At 34.8% G+C, this 13,187-nt stretch overlaps 6 protein-coding genes across 6 annotated transcripts; 3 read left to right on the top strand and 3 right to left on the bottom strand.

Annotated features, from left to right (window-relative positions):
* Positions 1-497: 497 nt before the first annotated feature.
* PHYBLDRAFT_140223 (hypothetical protein) lies at positions 498-833 on the top strand (the record flags this gene model as incomplete). The annotated part of the gene is made up of 2 exons (XM_018430358.1): positions 498-553; positions 686-833. 2 exons carry the CDS (start codon positions 498-500, stop codon positions 831-833), a joined length of 204 nt encoding a protein of 67 aa, XP_018298262.1.
* A 2,843-nt stretch (positions 834-3,676) lies between these two features.
* On the top strand, positions 3,677-4,904 carry PHYBLDRAFT_140224 (hypothetical protein; the record flags this gene model as incomplete). Its single annotated transcript, XM_018430359.1, has 3 exons — positions 3,677-3,760; positions 4,550-4,690; positions 4,764-4,904. 3 exons carry the CDS (start codon positions 3,677-3,679, stop codon positions 4,902-4,904), a joined length of 366 nt encoding a protein of 121 aa, XP_018298263.1.
* Positions 4,905-5,352: 448 nt separating this feature from the next.
* Positions 5,353-7,257, bottom strand: PHYBLDRAFT_163246 (hypothetical protein; the record flags this gene model as incomplete). Its single annotated transcript, XM_018434761.1, has 1 exon — positions 5,353-7,257. The coding sequence occupies one exon, from the start codon at positions 7,255-7,257 to the stop codon at positions 5,353-5,355; it is 1,905 nt and encodes a 634-aa protein (XP_018298264.1).
* A 590-nt stretch (positions 7,258-7,847) lies between these two features.
* On the bottom strand, positions 7,848-9,764 carry PHYBLDRAFT_140226 (hypothetical protein; the record flags this gene model as incomplete). Its single annotated transcript, XM_018430360.1, has 1 exon — positions 7,848-9,764. One exon carries the CDS (start codon positions 9,762-9,764, stop codon positions 7,848-7,850), a length of 1,917 nt encoding a protein of 638 aa, XP_018298265.1.
* A 614-nt stretch (positions 9,765-10,378) lies between these two features.
* Positions 10,379-11,391, bottom strand: PHYBLDRAFT_59252 (hypothetical protein; the record flags this gene model as incomplete). Its single annotated transcript, XM_018440461.1, has 4 exons — positions 10,379-10,480; positions 10,691-10,789; positions 11,176-11,237; positions 11,325-11,391. 4 exons carry the CDS (start codon positions 11,389-11,391, stop codon positions 10,379-10,381), a joined length of 330 nt encoding a protein of 109 aa, XP_018298266.1.
* Positions 11,392-12,026: 635 nt separating this feature from the next.
* Positions 12,027-13,125, top strand: PHYBLDRAFT_59253 (hypothetical protein; the record flags this gene model as incomplete). The annotated part of the gene is made up of 3 exons (XM_018440462.1): positions 12,027-12,079; positions 12,649-12,710; positions 12,920-13,125. The coding sequence occupies 3 exons, from the start codon at positions 12,027-12,029 to the stop codon at positions 13,123-13,125; spliced, it is 321 nt and encodes a 106-aa protein (XP_018298267.1).
* Between the last annotated feature and the right edge of the window lie 62 nt (positions 13,126-13,187).

The raw sequence follows: 13,187 nt of genomic DNA on the forward strand, positions 1-13,187 counted from the left end.
TTATTTTGAAAGGGTAAACCTTTTTTCTTTCTTTCTTTTTTTGGATGTTAAAATCCAGGCATTAAAATATCCAAATTGAGAAATAATTACCGGAGTTTTAAAGAAAAATAAAACGGCATAAATTAAAAAACTGCAGTACTTTGAGATTTGTTAAATGTTTCAAAAATAAACGCTAATCCTACGAGGCCAACATTTTCTTGTGGGACACGACATTTTTATCACTCGACTAATTAATTCCGAACACCTGTCTTGGGCTCGGTGTCCTTTTCTAATCCTTCAGGTCAAAATAATATTTCCAATAATTCATACTATATATTCGTATCAAAATAGCTGTTCGTGTCCTAAATTTAAACTTGGCAATAAATAAATAATAATTCGTCACAAATACACTATATCAATAGCCAGTTGTGCTGAAGATCATAAGAAGTTGTTGGCATTAAAGTGTGACGCAGCCTTGCTTGTTATTTTTACTATTTATTAGCCTTATTTCGCATACTATGCATTTCTCGTTCTTTCACCTACTCGTATTCCCAGAGTTTGACAACACCAACTGGTAAGCAAACTCCATCCACTCTTTTTTTTTTGCAAAGCACAAAAGAAAAGCTTTATGAATGTTTTGTCTTCTGAATTGTATCTATACCTTTAAAGTTCTTAGTCAATTATTACAGCAATAACGGATTCTTAGGGACCAAATAGAGCTATTCCATGCCAGCAAAAAGGTCACGATTTGTGGTCCGGTAGAATCAAAATGTTGCGCTCCACCAGGAAACGTCGTCCCTCTGATATTACCGGTTCATTTTATTGGCACTGAGTTGGTCATTGAAACCACATAATCAGCCGACCACTTGTCAGTATCAAGGAGAGCCTTTTAAGACAACTAAAATGGAAGATTTATTTGTCAAAGGGATCTTGTTGGAGATTATGTAAGTCTTTTTACTCAAGTGAGTCGAGAAACTAAATACTAACTCTCCATATATGTCTCGCTACTTAACATTATATCACTTAAGAAGAGCTATGTATACCCTGGAATAAACTTTTCGATAATAATTGATAACTTACTGAAAGATTTTGAGCTTTGTTCCAATAACAAAATTGCAGACTCAATTTTCATGGAATTAGTAAATATATTCAGGGTAAAGAAGATACACGTTGAAGAGAATTGTGGGATAGTATCTTATATCATCTCCTTTTATTAGGGTAATATCAATGATAGAGACGATGTAAATATCTAGCTGTTTGACCTTTACAAGAAAGCACGCAAGCCGGACAGAAGAATTCTATATGTCCTGTTAAATATGTACCTACTACGCACAAGCTTAGAAAAGTACAGCCAGCTACTAATAACCAATAACCTTTGACTTCTAGATTAAACAAACCGCCAAATGAGATTATTAAGGAGTATAAGATTAAAGAGCAAGAGCTCATAGTAAATCTCGTAGATTCAATATTAAGCTCCCTATTACATGACGCTAGTCATAGCAGGTTGTTCTTCTCGTAGGAAGCACTGATAATACAATATAAGCGACTAGCACTGAAGATACCGAGTATTCGCTCAAACTTTAGCTTAAACCGCAATGTATTAAAAAGTTATCAGAAACACACTGATGCAGGCTGCTTTCTTTAACAGGGAAAAATCGGTGGAGCTTCTGGTTTTGTCAAAGTCAAACAAGACTATAAGAAGAACGAACTATCAAAAATCCATAAATATTTACTGATACTATCATTGTTTGTTATGAGCTCCATTGAAGAGCATGATGCAAAGTGTATCTTCTTGTCTCAAGTTTAATGAGGTAAAAAGGCTACCTTATTCTTTTATACCTAACTTCCTCTGATAATGGCTCCTACTGCCAACTACTCGCCTTCTCCTCCACATCTTCTTCGTTATCTCTCTGCGAGGTGGCGACCACCAAACATTGCGCCCACCGTCTTAGGACTTTGGAGGAGAGGGGGAGGGTGAAGTCTTTATAAGAGATTTTGTCTAAATTCAGTGAAAAATGCCTGAAAATAAAACTGACCTTTTTTTTTATTTCAATTGAAATTAAAAAGAGATGGTCCGAAAAAAAAAACTAAAGTTACTGTAGTTGAAATCAATAAGTAAATATAAAAAGACCACGTTTATAAACCAAAATTAGTCAAAGTGATAATTGTAATGACGACAATAATATATAAAGAATTACAGAATCCGAAAGTCTATTTATTTATTTAACCTCGGGTAAAGAACATAAATATGTATAATAACAATAAGATGTTAATATAATATATATTGCCAAGAATTTATTTATCTATTTCAAATTGTTTCAATAAACTCTACCTGAAATGAATCGAAATAATAATTAGTTGCCATGGTTACTTTAACTTCAAAGTCCTACCGAGAAGAATAAATAGTAGCAGTAATATTAGTTAACAATAAATTATACTCGTCAACTTAAAAACGAATAAAATATAAACTATCTTGCATATATACATCTTTACATTAGATTGTGAAATATGATAATATCTTTGAATGAGATTGTCAGTGCAATTTATCCCTACAGATACACAATAGAAAGGTAGAAAGAGAAGCACTTATTTAATTTATACAAGCTGTGAGCCATTTACTTTTGGTTTGTCAAACTGAACAATTCAAAAGAAGAAAAATCAATAATATATATATAATTTTCTGTCTTTTATGGTTTCAATAAACCTTTGCTTTTCTCCAATTTCTTTTTATAATAATAATAATAATAATAATAATAATAATAATAATAATAAAACAAAAGAAAAGAAAAAGCAGGACTGAAGAGTGAGATTCAACTGATCTCACAGCCAGCCAAGTGTTACCCAAGATAGTGTAACACGCTAATTTTGCTCAGTTAAAAAAGTAACAACCAAAAAAAAAAACAAAAAAAAAGAACGGCTTCGATACACCGATTTTATTCAAGAGATCAATCAAGGCCGCTTTAAGAGTCTAGAGTTTCTTAGTAAGCTTTCATAAAATTAAAAAGAAGATGAGAGGAAAACAATCTTCCAATTATTAGCCTTTGTACCAGCAAAAATTGCATTGTACATATATGTATTAAGAAAAAATAAATCAAAAGAATGGAAATCCTATTTATTGGATTTTGACACCTTAAATCCGTAGCATTCATTTAAGATTCAAAGCCCACTTCTTCCTCCACAAAGTATAGTATTAATAAAGAAACAGAGGCGCATGCAAAAGCATTTGTAAAAACCAAGAAATCAAAATTCGATTCTCTTATTTACTTGTTTATTTTCTTACTGTGCATCCCAAATTTCTAAAGGAGATAGAAGATCTGTATGTATCGAAACCTATTTTTATTCTTTTACAGAAACAGCCCGAAAACCAAAAATCACAAGAAAATCTCCAAAAGAAGAATAAGAAGAACACTTATGTTACACATCCAAATGGTCTCTAGTAATAATGTATCCCAGTCCTTTCTTTCTAGAGTACTATATATATTTGTGATATACGCATAAACAGAATTTGTAACACACAATTTGAAAATACTTGTATAAATATAAAATTTGCCAAGACTTTGAGTATATATACATACCTGTATTTTATGCGTAATCCGACAACTTGGATTGGATGACCTATATTACCCCGGGAGTAAATGATACATACAACACACACACACACAATTATTCGATGTCTAAAGATGTAATATTTTATTTTATGTCCTCCATTGTTGGTGATCCCTTGGCCAAACAAAGCAATGAAAAACAACAGCAGCAGCAACAGAATGTACATGAAAATGTGGTACATCTCCTTTCCCTTAAGCCTGTTATTTTATATCTATCAGTCCATATATCTATGTATGTGCTCTTAACAGGAGAATGCAAAAAAAAATCAAAAGAGGTCTATATATATATTGCAAATCCTCCCAAAGGTAAAATATCAAAAAATTAAATTAAATGAAAGACACTTACGCTAAAAAAAAACCTCTCTACTACCTCAACCGAAAAGGAAAAAAAAAACGTTTTCTTCTTTCCTTATTCTCATTGTATTAATTGAATCCAAAGTTTAAGACGCAATTTTATCAACTATCATCCACAGTCTATATGAGAAAGTCAATTCTTACAAGTATAGGTGTATTATGTATATGGATTTGCATTTGCTTAGATTATGGTGCAGTCGAAACCTTAGCTACAGAGTGAAAGAAACAGGGTTAAACTGAGCCGAGAAGAATGGGTCCAAAAGACCTAGAAGGATTGATGAGAAGATTATAAGACATAGTAATCAGCTGTCTCCCACATTTAGGCTTTGATTCATATATTGTAGCTCATAAACCAGCCTTGACAGACAGCCACAAAAAAAACCCGCTAAAATAGGCTCGTGCTCATACCAATTCGACCGATGACCGATGAAGAGGCGCTTTATTTACCGATGAATTGCGGCTCATAGCCATGGGTAATAATGGAGGCAACCAGAACTATCAGAAGAGTTGGTGAAGGGTAAAAGAAAAAAATCATATCCAAGGAACCAAGTGGGGGAAGTATGGTGTGATGATCTCGAACTGTTTCTGGGATATTTTGTATTCGTAGATAGCAACGTAAACCAATATCAATGTGTGAACACTTTGACTCAGAACTTCCTCTCTTGGTCTCAAGATCTTTCACGGGGACAGAACGGGCACCTCGTGTTCGAAGAAGACAACGCCAGCTGCCATACCAAGTGGTTTTTGAGATGGTAGAAAGACAGTCATGAGACCCGGGGTCTTGACTACTGGCTAACTTAGAGCCCAAACTGATACTTCATTGAGCACATTTGGTGGGGTTTCGAGAAGCATATGAGTAATGATAGGACTATTATCACCGAGATCATTGATATAAAGCCTGTAATGCAACGAGAAGGGAAAAGAATAGGTATTGAACTTGCATTAACTTTGGCCGGCAGCATGTAGGATCAATGCCAAGGGACGTCACTCTAGATATTGGTACTTTTGTTTTTATATATTTCAATAATAAGGAAATATATCATCCTGTATTTGAAGTTTAAAGGTTTTATCTATTGTTCTTGATGGGAAATTACATGTTAGATATATATCATAATTTCTCTCGCAGCTTTCTTAGACTCAGAGATCGGAAGGAGGAGGTCTTTTTTTGATGTGATTATATATACACCTTAAATACTCCACACGATTTAGTTGCAAAGTGGAAAAACAAAACGAAAGCAAGCAAGCAATACCCTTTACAAATAATAACCAAAACTCTCCATTTCTCTCTTCTCTACACCTCAATAAGACCCTTTTATTAATATCTTTAGGGTTGATTTTTACATATATATGCCATTGAGAGAACACCAAAAACAACAGTAGCAAAAACACTGGCTTTATAAATATGATGTTAAAGTTATTTAAATACACTGTAATCAATGCGTTTGCAACGCAACAAAAAGTACCCGTTAAAGAGGAATACTTTCCAGAAAGATTTTTCCGTCAACTCATACGTATTGAGACTATGGACTGAGGTGTTGTGAGCAGAATCTTTCCTATAAGAAAACGATTGGAAGTAATCAAAGGCATGCTGTGCTTCATCAGTTGAGAGTACTATTGAAGTAGTTTTCATAACCATATATTTAAGCTCTCTACTGAATAGAACCAGAGATCTTTTTGTTGGTACTAATGGGCACGAAACATCAAGCTGAGTATACAGATCGGGCGAGTCTGTCTGTTCTATTCCTAGAAACTTTACTGGGTGTGTTGCGCATTCATCCATGTTATCATAATCATACTCTTCTTTGTACGAATAAAATACCGGCGACACTATTTTCAAGAGCTTGAAGTGTGTGTGAGGCATGTCGATATCCAGTTGACCTGATGTCTGAGAAATAGGACCCCGGATATTTGTTTGGATCAGTTTCATGGTGTGAAGCTGGCGGCACCGTCGAGACACATAGTTGAGCAATTTTGTAGTAGTTTTTACTCTATTAAGCGTGATTGCTTGTAAACCGTGAGCTGGTGGTAAACAGTCCCTGGAACTGGATGTTAGGCTTTCTCCGGGTAAAAGCAGCTTGCAGGTCAACTGTAAGTCTTTCAATGCCGGACAGTTATCCAAGAGCGAATCAAGTGTAAAGGCACTCTCTCTTAACTCTAAAAACATTGTAACAAGACGTGGACATATATTGAAGCACACTGGTCTCATTCTGGTTTCATGTCTATCATAGTTGTAGCTATAGGTGATCGACTCAACAGTAGCCGAACAAGCCCGCATACATTTAGCTAGAACATCTTCTGGTTCCGCACGCAGTTTGCAGTCCCAAGCTGCATCAAGGACAAGTTTCTTCACTGGTAGTCCGAAATAATGAAATACGTCCCAAAAGTTACAGTGAAACGAATTTGAATGTGTTCCGCAAGTTTTTATGTTAAAGTACTGTAGCTGGGATAAATTGGAACTGATTGACATAAGGTTTGGCGCCACTGTTTTCCAGTCATGGTACATTTTGGAATAATCAGACGAATCACGCCAATCCAAGTGTTTTAGGTTAGGATACTTGTAGGAAAGATACAAGAACCATTGAGGACCAGATTGATTAATCGTAATTCCTACACTTGTCATTTTCGTGGAAGGTACTGTTTGTTCTATGCACAATAAGTCTTGCAGAGGTATTTCGTCAAGCATGAGACATATATTCATGTGTTTCAGACCTGGAAGATGCCTGTTTAAGTCTTCAATTGTCCGCCACCCGACCGCTGTGTATATTTCATCGCATTCAAATGTAAAGCTCCAAAGGTGGGGAAGGGCTCCGAGTGTTTTAAGAACGTAATCCAAATCATCTGATTCTCTGATACGAGGGACACGCAAGTCGATTATTTCCAATGACCCCCAAAGGTCCCAGCGAGTCGTTTCCCTAGAAGTTCTGGTGACTCTTGAGATATTCCAAGCTACAGAAATCCGCCTAAGATTCTGAAAATAGTGCTGCAACGTACGATTCTGACGGTCATTCGTTTCAAAATGTTTTATTTCTAAATTCTGGACAAGCGGATAGTAAGTGTGATTTTGATTTTGATTTTGACTTTGATGTTTATATCTGGGATCTTTTTGATTTGTAGTTAGATATTCGTATTCTTCACAAGCATATGCATTGAGTATTCTTTTGAACTTGGTGTCACTAAACACAGCTAAAGTCTTGAACGCTTGTTCCCTAAATACAAGTGTCCAGGATTTAGAGACGACTGAACACACACGAGCATCTTCGCAAGATAATCTCTGAGCAATGAGAGAAAGAATATCATAAGGAAGTTCAGAAGCTAGCATAACCAACAAAGAGAAAGAAGTAAAGAAAGAGAGAAGAAAAGAAATAAACAAAAAAAAGAAAGAAAGCGGAAGGAAGAGAGAGATACAATAAGAAAGGTATTTTGCTGCACCCTACTGTACCGTATTTTATTGTGTAATGTTGTACTAAGTTTGTTTGGTTTGTTTCTTTTATATATATAGAAACAACCAATAGCCTAAAAGAATCAATAAGGGTGAAGTAAGGAATGAAGGGGGGCTTACGTCTTATATATATATATATATATCATTTATAAGATTAAGAGTACAAAAGGGTGACAGGAAAGATAGTTAAAACAACAAATATTTTGTTCTTTTGTTTATTCGCACCACATAATCGTAACCCTCTTTCTGTGTCCATTTTCTTTTATATGCACTTGAAGGGCATTACTAAGAAAATATTCACTAGAAATAAGTAATGAGGTATTGAAGAAGAAGCTTAACAGACAAAGACAAAGACAAATGATATAAAATAATAAAATGTTCTATTGTATAATACATTTAATATAGCATATATATTAAAAAAATGAAACGGTCTAATATTCAAATAAATAGATAAATAAAATGTCTATACATCAATAAGATACGTCGGATTCAGAGTAACATCCTTTGGTTCTCACGCCCTTTATATGATACTCATCTAAACCCCTACAGTTAAGTAGTACACGGCCATGGACAAGGTCATTTTTCCAAGAACGCTTGGGATGCCAGCAATAGTTCCCAGGTCTTTGGTCAGAACTACCCCGTAGAATACGATTCCTTTCTTTAAACGACTCAAAGTGCATCTGAGCATAATTTACTTCTTCTGGAGTAAGAAGTTGTGATTTGCTGCCCGGAATGCGTTGTGAAAGATCAAGATAAAAATGAAACCAAAGTTGACTGACACTTTGCTCGGAAGGTGTCTCTGTAGATACATCGTCAGGGCTATCATGATTCTCTGGAGGTGCGGTGTACTGTATAGTAAGCAGATTGATCAACTGAGGACTGTAGCTAAAGTGATGCTCCTTATCGTCCACATTTGTTTGATCGTATTGATGCTTATGCAGTGAGAATGTCGAATGAACTATTCTTAGAAGCTTAAAGTGGGTGAACGGCATGTCGATGCACAAACTGCCAGTAGTTGGAGATACAAGCCCTCGCACCTTGATAAACTTCAGCCGCATGCTATTCAAATCCTTGCAACGAAGCGATAGGTAGCTGAATACGGTGGTAGTAGTTTTTATTCGTGTGAGTACGATGGATTCCAAACCATGCGGAACAGCCGAATTTTTGGTTGCTTCTCTACTTAAGAAAAGGAGCTTGCACTTCAGTACTAGTTTCTTCAAGACTGGGCAATTGTCCAAAATATTGTCGAGTTTGAGCCGGCTTCCAAAGAACTCTAAGCATAGATCAACAAGACGCGGGCACATGGTAAACTCAATCGGTGCCTTATTGACACTTTGAGGTCTAGTGTTGTTCCCATAATACAATGTCACCATAGTTGGCGAACAAGCTTGAAGACATTCCGTGAGTGTATTCTCTGGCTCAGCAATAGTATCTAGCTCCCAGTTGGTACTGTAGCACACGTTTTTAAGGGGTGCCTTGAACCGATTTATGAGTTTCCAAAAATTTGAATACGAAGATCTAGCATTTGATCCACTGGCGTTTAAAAAGATATCGACTAGACGGGGGAACATAGTATCTAGGCTGAAGAACATGGGCATAATAAGCTCCCAGTTCTCATACTGCTCGTCGCTTTTGAACCCATCCCCCCAAGAGAAATACTCAATGTTCGGGTATTTGCACGTAAAATAGAATAGCCACAGTGCGGTAGTGCGTGTGATGTGAAAGTTGATCTGGGTGATGTTGATCGCTGGCTTTGTTGACTCTTTTATTTTCGCCAGGGCATTTATGTTCATCGGCGAAAAGTCCATGTTTAGCTCCAATTTCCTTAGTTTAGGTAAATATTCATGTATCCTATCAATATCTTCCCAGGTGCAGACTACATCTCCGTTGTGGTAGCCATTGAGAGATAGATTTGAAAGGCTTTCAAGATGAGACAATGACTCGAATACATTGTTAAATTGGACTATGGATTTCATTGCAGGTGCGGTCATTTCCAGTGTTTCAAGATATCTCCAACTGCGCCAATCTGTTGTGTTCCCAAAGCTAGAGCTATCAAATACTCCATTTGTCACAGTAAAGTGTTTTATGTTTTGAAATTGTTGTTGCAGTGTGTGTAGTTGTTCATTGTTGACTTTGATGTGGTATCCAATATCTAAGCTGCGTACAAAGTAGCGGTTGGCCTTTAGAGAAAAATCCGTTTTTGAGCTTGATTGACTGCAGATGTGTTCAAAGTAACTTTTACTGTTGATAAAGACTGATTTCCACCCATATTTTCTAAAGGGTGTCAGCCATGCTTTACAGGAGTAAGAGCATTCACGGGAGTCATCGCAAGAAAGGTACTCTGCAATATTTGTGAGGATGTCGTATGGTAGGTCAGAGGCCAACATTTTTTAAAGAGAACAACAAGGTCATAAATAAAAAAAATACTTCAACACGCATACGCACTTATATATATATACACACATTTGGATGTGTGCGTATAACTAAAATAGCTTTTCTTCTTCTTCTACCAAGCCCAAATGATGAAAAGGTGTCAAATGTGACACATTAATCTTAACTTTCTCTGAATCAAACCTTAGTGATACCGTACACGCTGAGCTTATTTTCAGATTCCTGTTTTTATACAGCTATACTTGCAAGTTCTTTAAAGGGCAACCATGTTCAAGGAAGTATAGTTTGCTCATCACCATGCGATCTATACCATTCACAGCGCTTGTGTAACTATTACAAGGAGCTCATGCAAAGCTGTGCCCTGGGCATCTCTTGAAGAAGAGGAGCCATGTGCTGAACATTTTATTTTCGGATCATTATGTTTCTTCTTCTTCTTTGTTTCATTTCAGTTAAATAGTAATCATTCAACCACACTAACTCATACACATATACAAATAACGTGTAATATATTGATACCTAAACAAACAGAGAAGTAATTTTCTTTTATGAAATTATCCTAAATGGGTTGATCCTCAATATCAACATCAACATCAACATTAATATTGGTATTTCAAATCATCAGTACATTTAATTCTGGCTGTTTAGATTCACATGCTTTTTCTTTTTTACTCAGCGTCAATACATCATATTCTGTTGACGCCTCATCGTTGACCTAAGCAAAAAAAGAAGAAGAAAAGGTACGTTACAGATGATATTTGTACAACAAGTAATAAGCCAAGATAAAATAGAACAAAGAAATGTAAAACTAAATAAATAAGTAACAAGCATATTTATAGACTTCTTTAATAGAAGAATACTTTCTATTATATACTTATATCTATTCTTCAAAGATCCATAATTGAATAAACAACAATAGCCTTACAAATCCATAATATCCGATTTTCTTCTTTTCTTCTCCACACTCGTGGACAATTGTAATATATGCAATATTTCCTAGTAAGGAGAGTTGTGTGATCCAAAACTATACTGAGAATACTTATATATGTGCATGTATATTTGCTTGTGCACAGGTTGTGTGATGTGTTGGTATACAAAAGGGCTTCTTTAAAGATGTGCAGTAGAAACCGCAGTATGTTTTCGTCACTATGATGATAATAGTAGCGGTGATACAACATGATTTTTATACTTATCTAAGCTATAAAAAAAGCGAATAAAAAAAGAAAAAGCACCCTTGGAAGGAGGAAGAGGTGTACACAACAACAACAGCAGCAACAACAACGACATCATCACCATTATCATCATCATCAAAAAAGAGAGTTTGCAGTAGTAGATATTGATTTATGCAGAAAGTATAACATCCTATTTTTGTAGTAGGTTTTGCTATTTCTTTTCTTTTTCGCTTATTACCGGAAACATTAAGCACATGGAGATTTTCATTTTACGAAGAATATATGTATCTGTTTCTGTGTCTATACATGTATAGAATTAAAATTAAGAATGAGAATAAAAATGGCGTGAATTAATCATTATTTTTTATATGAAAAAAAAAGACTCACAGTGTAAATAGTCATACGAATGACAAAGTAAATAAGGGTATATGCAGAGAGCAAAGCCCTCTGTCATTTCTCTTATACGTACGATTGTACAAGTGTACAAGTGTAGGTTTGAGCGTGTGCGGTTTAGTAGCTTTATTAACCAAATAATTGTACAAAATAAATACAACCAGGTATATTTAACCAGTTTCAAATTCCAAAATTTACCAAAAAGAAAGAATAATTAGAATAAGAAAAAGCAGCTCAAATATATATCAAGTGTATCAAAACATCACAGAACACTTGAGAAAAAAAAAACGAACAAAAAGCAAGCAAAAAAAAGGCAGTACAATTGTTATAACAATGTCAGCTTTATATGAGCATTTTTTTTTTCAGAAATAGGACATCTGGCTTGAATATCAATGTTTATTTTGTACATCTATAAATCAGTCCGATTACTGTAATGCCATTGTAAAAAGTAGTACACAACGCACACACACGCATATTTATATAATGTGTAGGTCATACGAATAGGTAACAGCACTTTATAAAATAAGCAGATCAAGCTGTTAAATTTCATATATCTTATTTACAGCCTATTAATTGGCTTTGGCATTATATATATATATATTTACTTTACTAAAGTTTGAAAATGTATAAAAAAACAAAGCGTATCTTATAAGGAATATAGGCATAGAAAACTATAAGCTTTTATTCTAAAGAACCATGTCAGTTTCCGAGTGTTCACTAGGACTTCGAGTTTTGATACTACAGACAGTGTATACATTTTGAGTCGACAGATCCAAATATTTAATGATTATAGGGTCGTAATAAGCTTATCAAATCAAAATCTTTTCCATATATCCGAACGCACCGTTTTATTTTTCAAAAAGATCAAACTTTGTTCAAATGCGTATAAGATAAGACAAATTCGAGTACTTGTAATATCGTTTCTTTCATTAAGCATAAACCTTTCTTTAATCTAATTGACAAGTGAAGAAAGCTAGTCGATTGCAGTCGTTTGAACTTTTTTTTTAAAAAAAAAACTTATCCATTAATATGGCTTATAATCCTAGCTTTTGTTTAATCTTTAATTAGAATTTTTGATCATTAAAAACCAACGTTCTTTACATTATAGCTTTCTTAAAATAACCTTGAGTACAATACTCTTGACCAAAGTCCCCATGAATATGTTAGACGTCTGTAATTTGGTTTTATAATTCTCTTATGCAATTTGATTATGCTCTATTTTTTTTTTACTTTGCTTCTATATAAGTTTAACTATCTATTGCACCTAAAACACATATTCATTCCTATTTAACTTTATAAAAATTCTTATATTCTGTAGACATGCAAGTATAAAGATAATAAATCTACAGTATATATTCGACACAATTTTGGAGATATCATGTAATTATTTGCTTATTCATTGATTGATTAAAAAAGTCTTCAGTATATACATCCTTTATGTCCATCGGTGCTCCACATCTTGTTCTTGTGTTTCAAAATCTGCTGCAATAAAAAAGAAAGAAATAAAGAAATATAAAAGTACGTACCTGCAAAACCAGACACGCAAAAAAAATACGAGCCCAAAGAGGGAAATCTAACTAAAAACATAGTACGAAGTATGGGACATCTCACTCACACGACACCCGGTGGATTAGCACACCGAAATGAAGGACGACTGGCTACTCGTCAAAAAAAAGGAGTTGGGCGCAATGCCCTGAAACCCTCGGCCTCGTACTCAGAATCCTGGACACCACCAGAGCTCAGTCAGGACCCAAAAGATAATCCTGTTGGCTTGAACCTCGTATATACAAAATAAGAACAAGATAAAGTGCTGAGATATTTTGTTTTATTTTATGTTTTGGAACGATTACTTACCGA

The sequence above is a fragment of the Phycomyces blakesleeanus genome (assembly GCF_001638985.1).
Source record: "Phycomyces blakesleeanus NRRL 1555(-) unplaced genomic scaffold PHYBLscaffold_2, whole genome shotgun sequence".
Taxonomy (NCBI): Eukaryota; Fungi; Mucoromycota; class Mucoromycetes; order Mucorales; family Phycomycetaceae; genus Phycomyces; species Phycomyces blakesleeanus.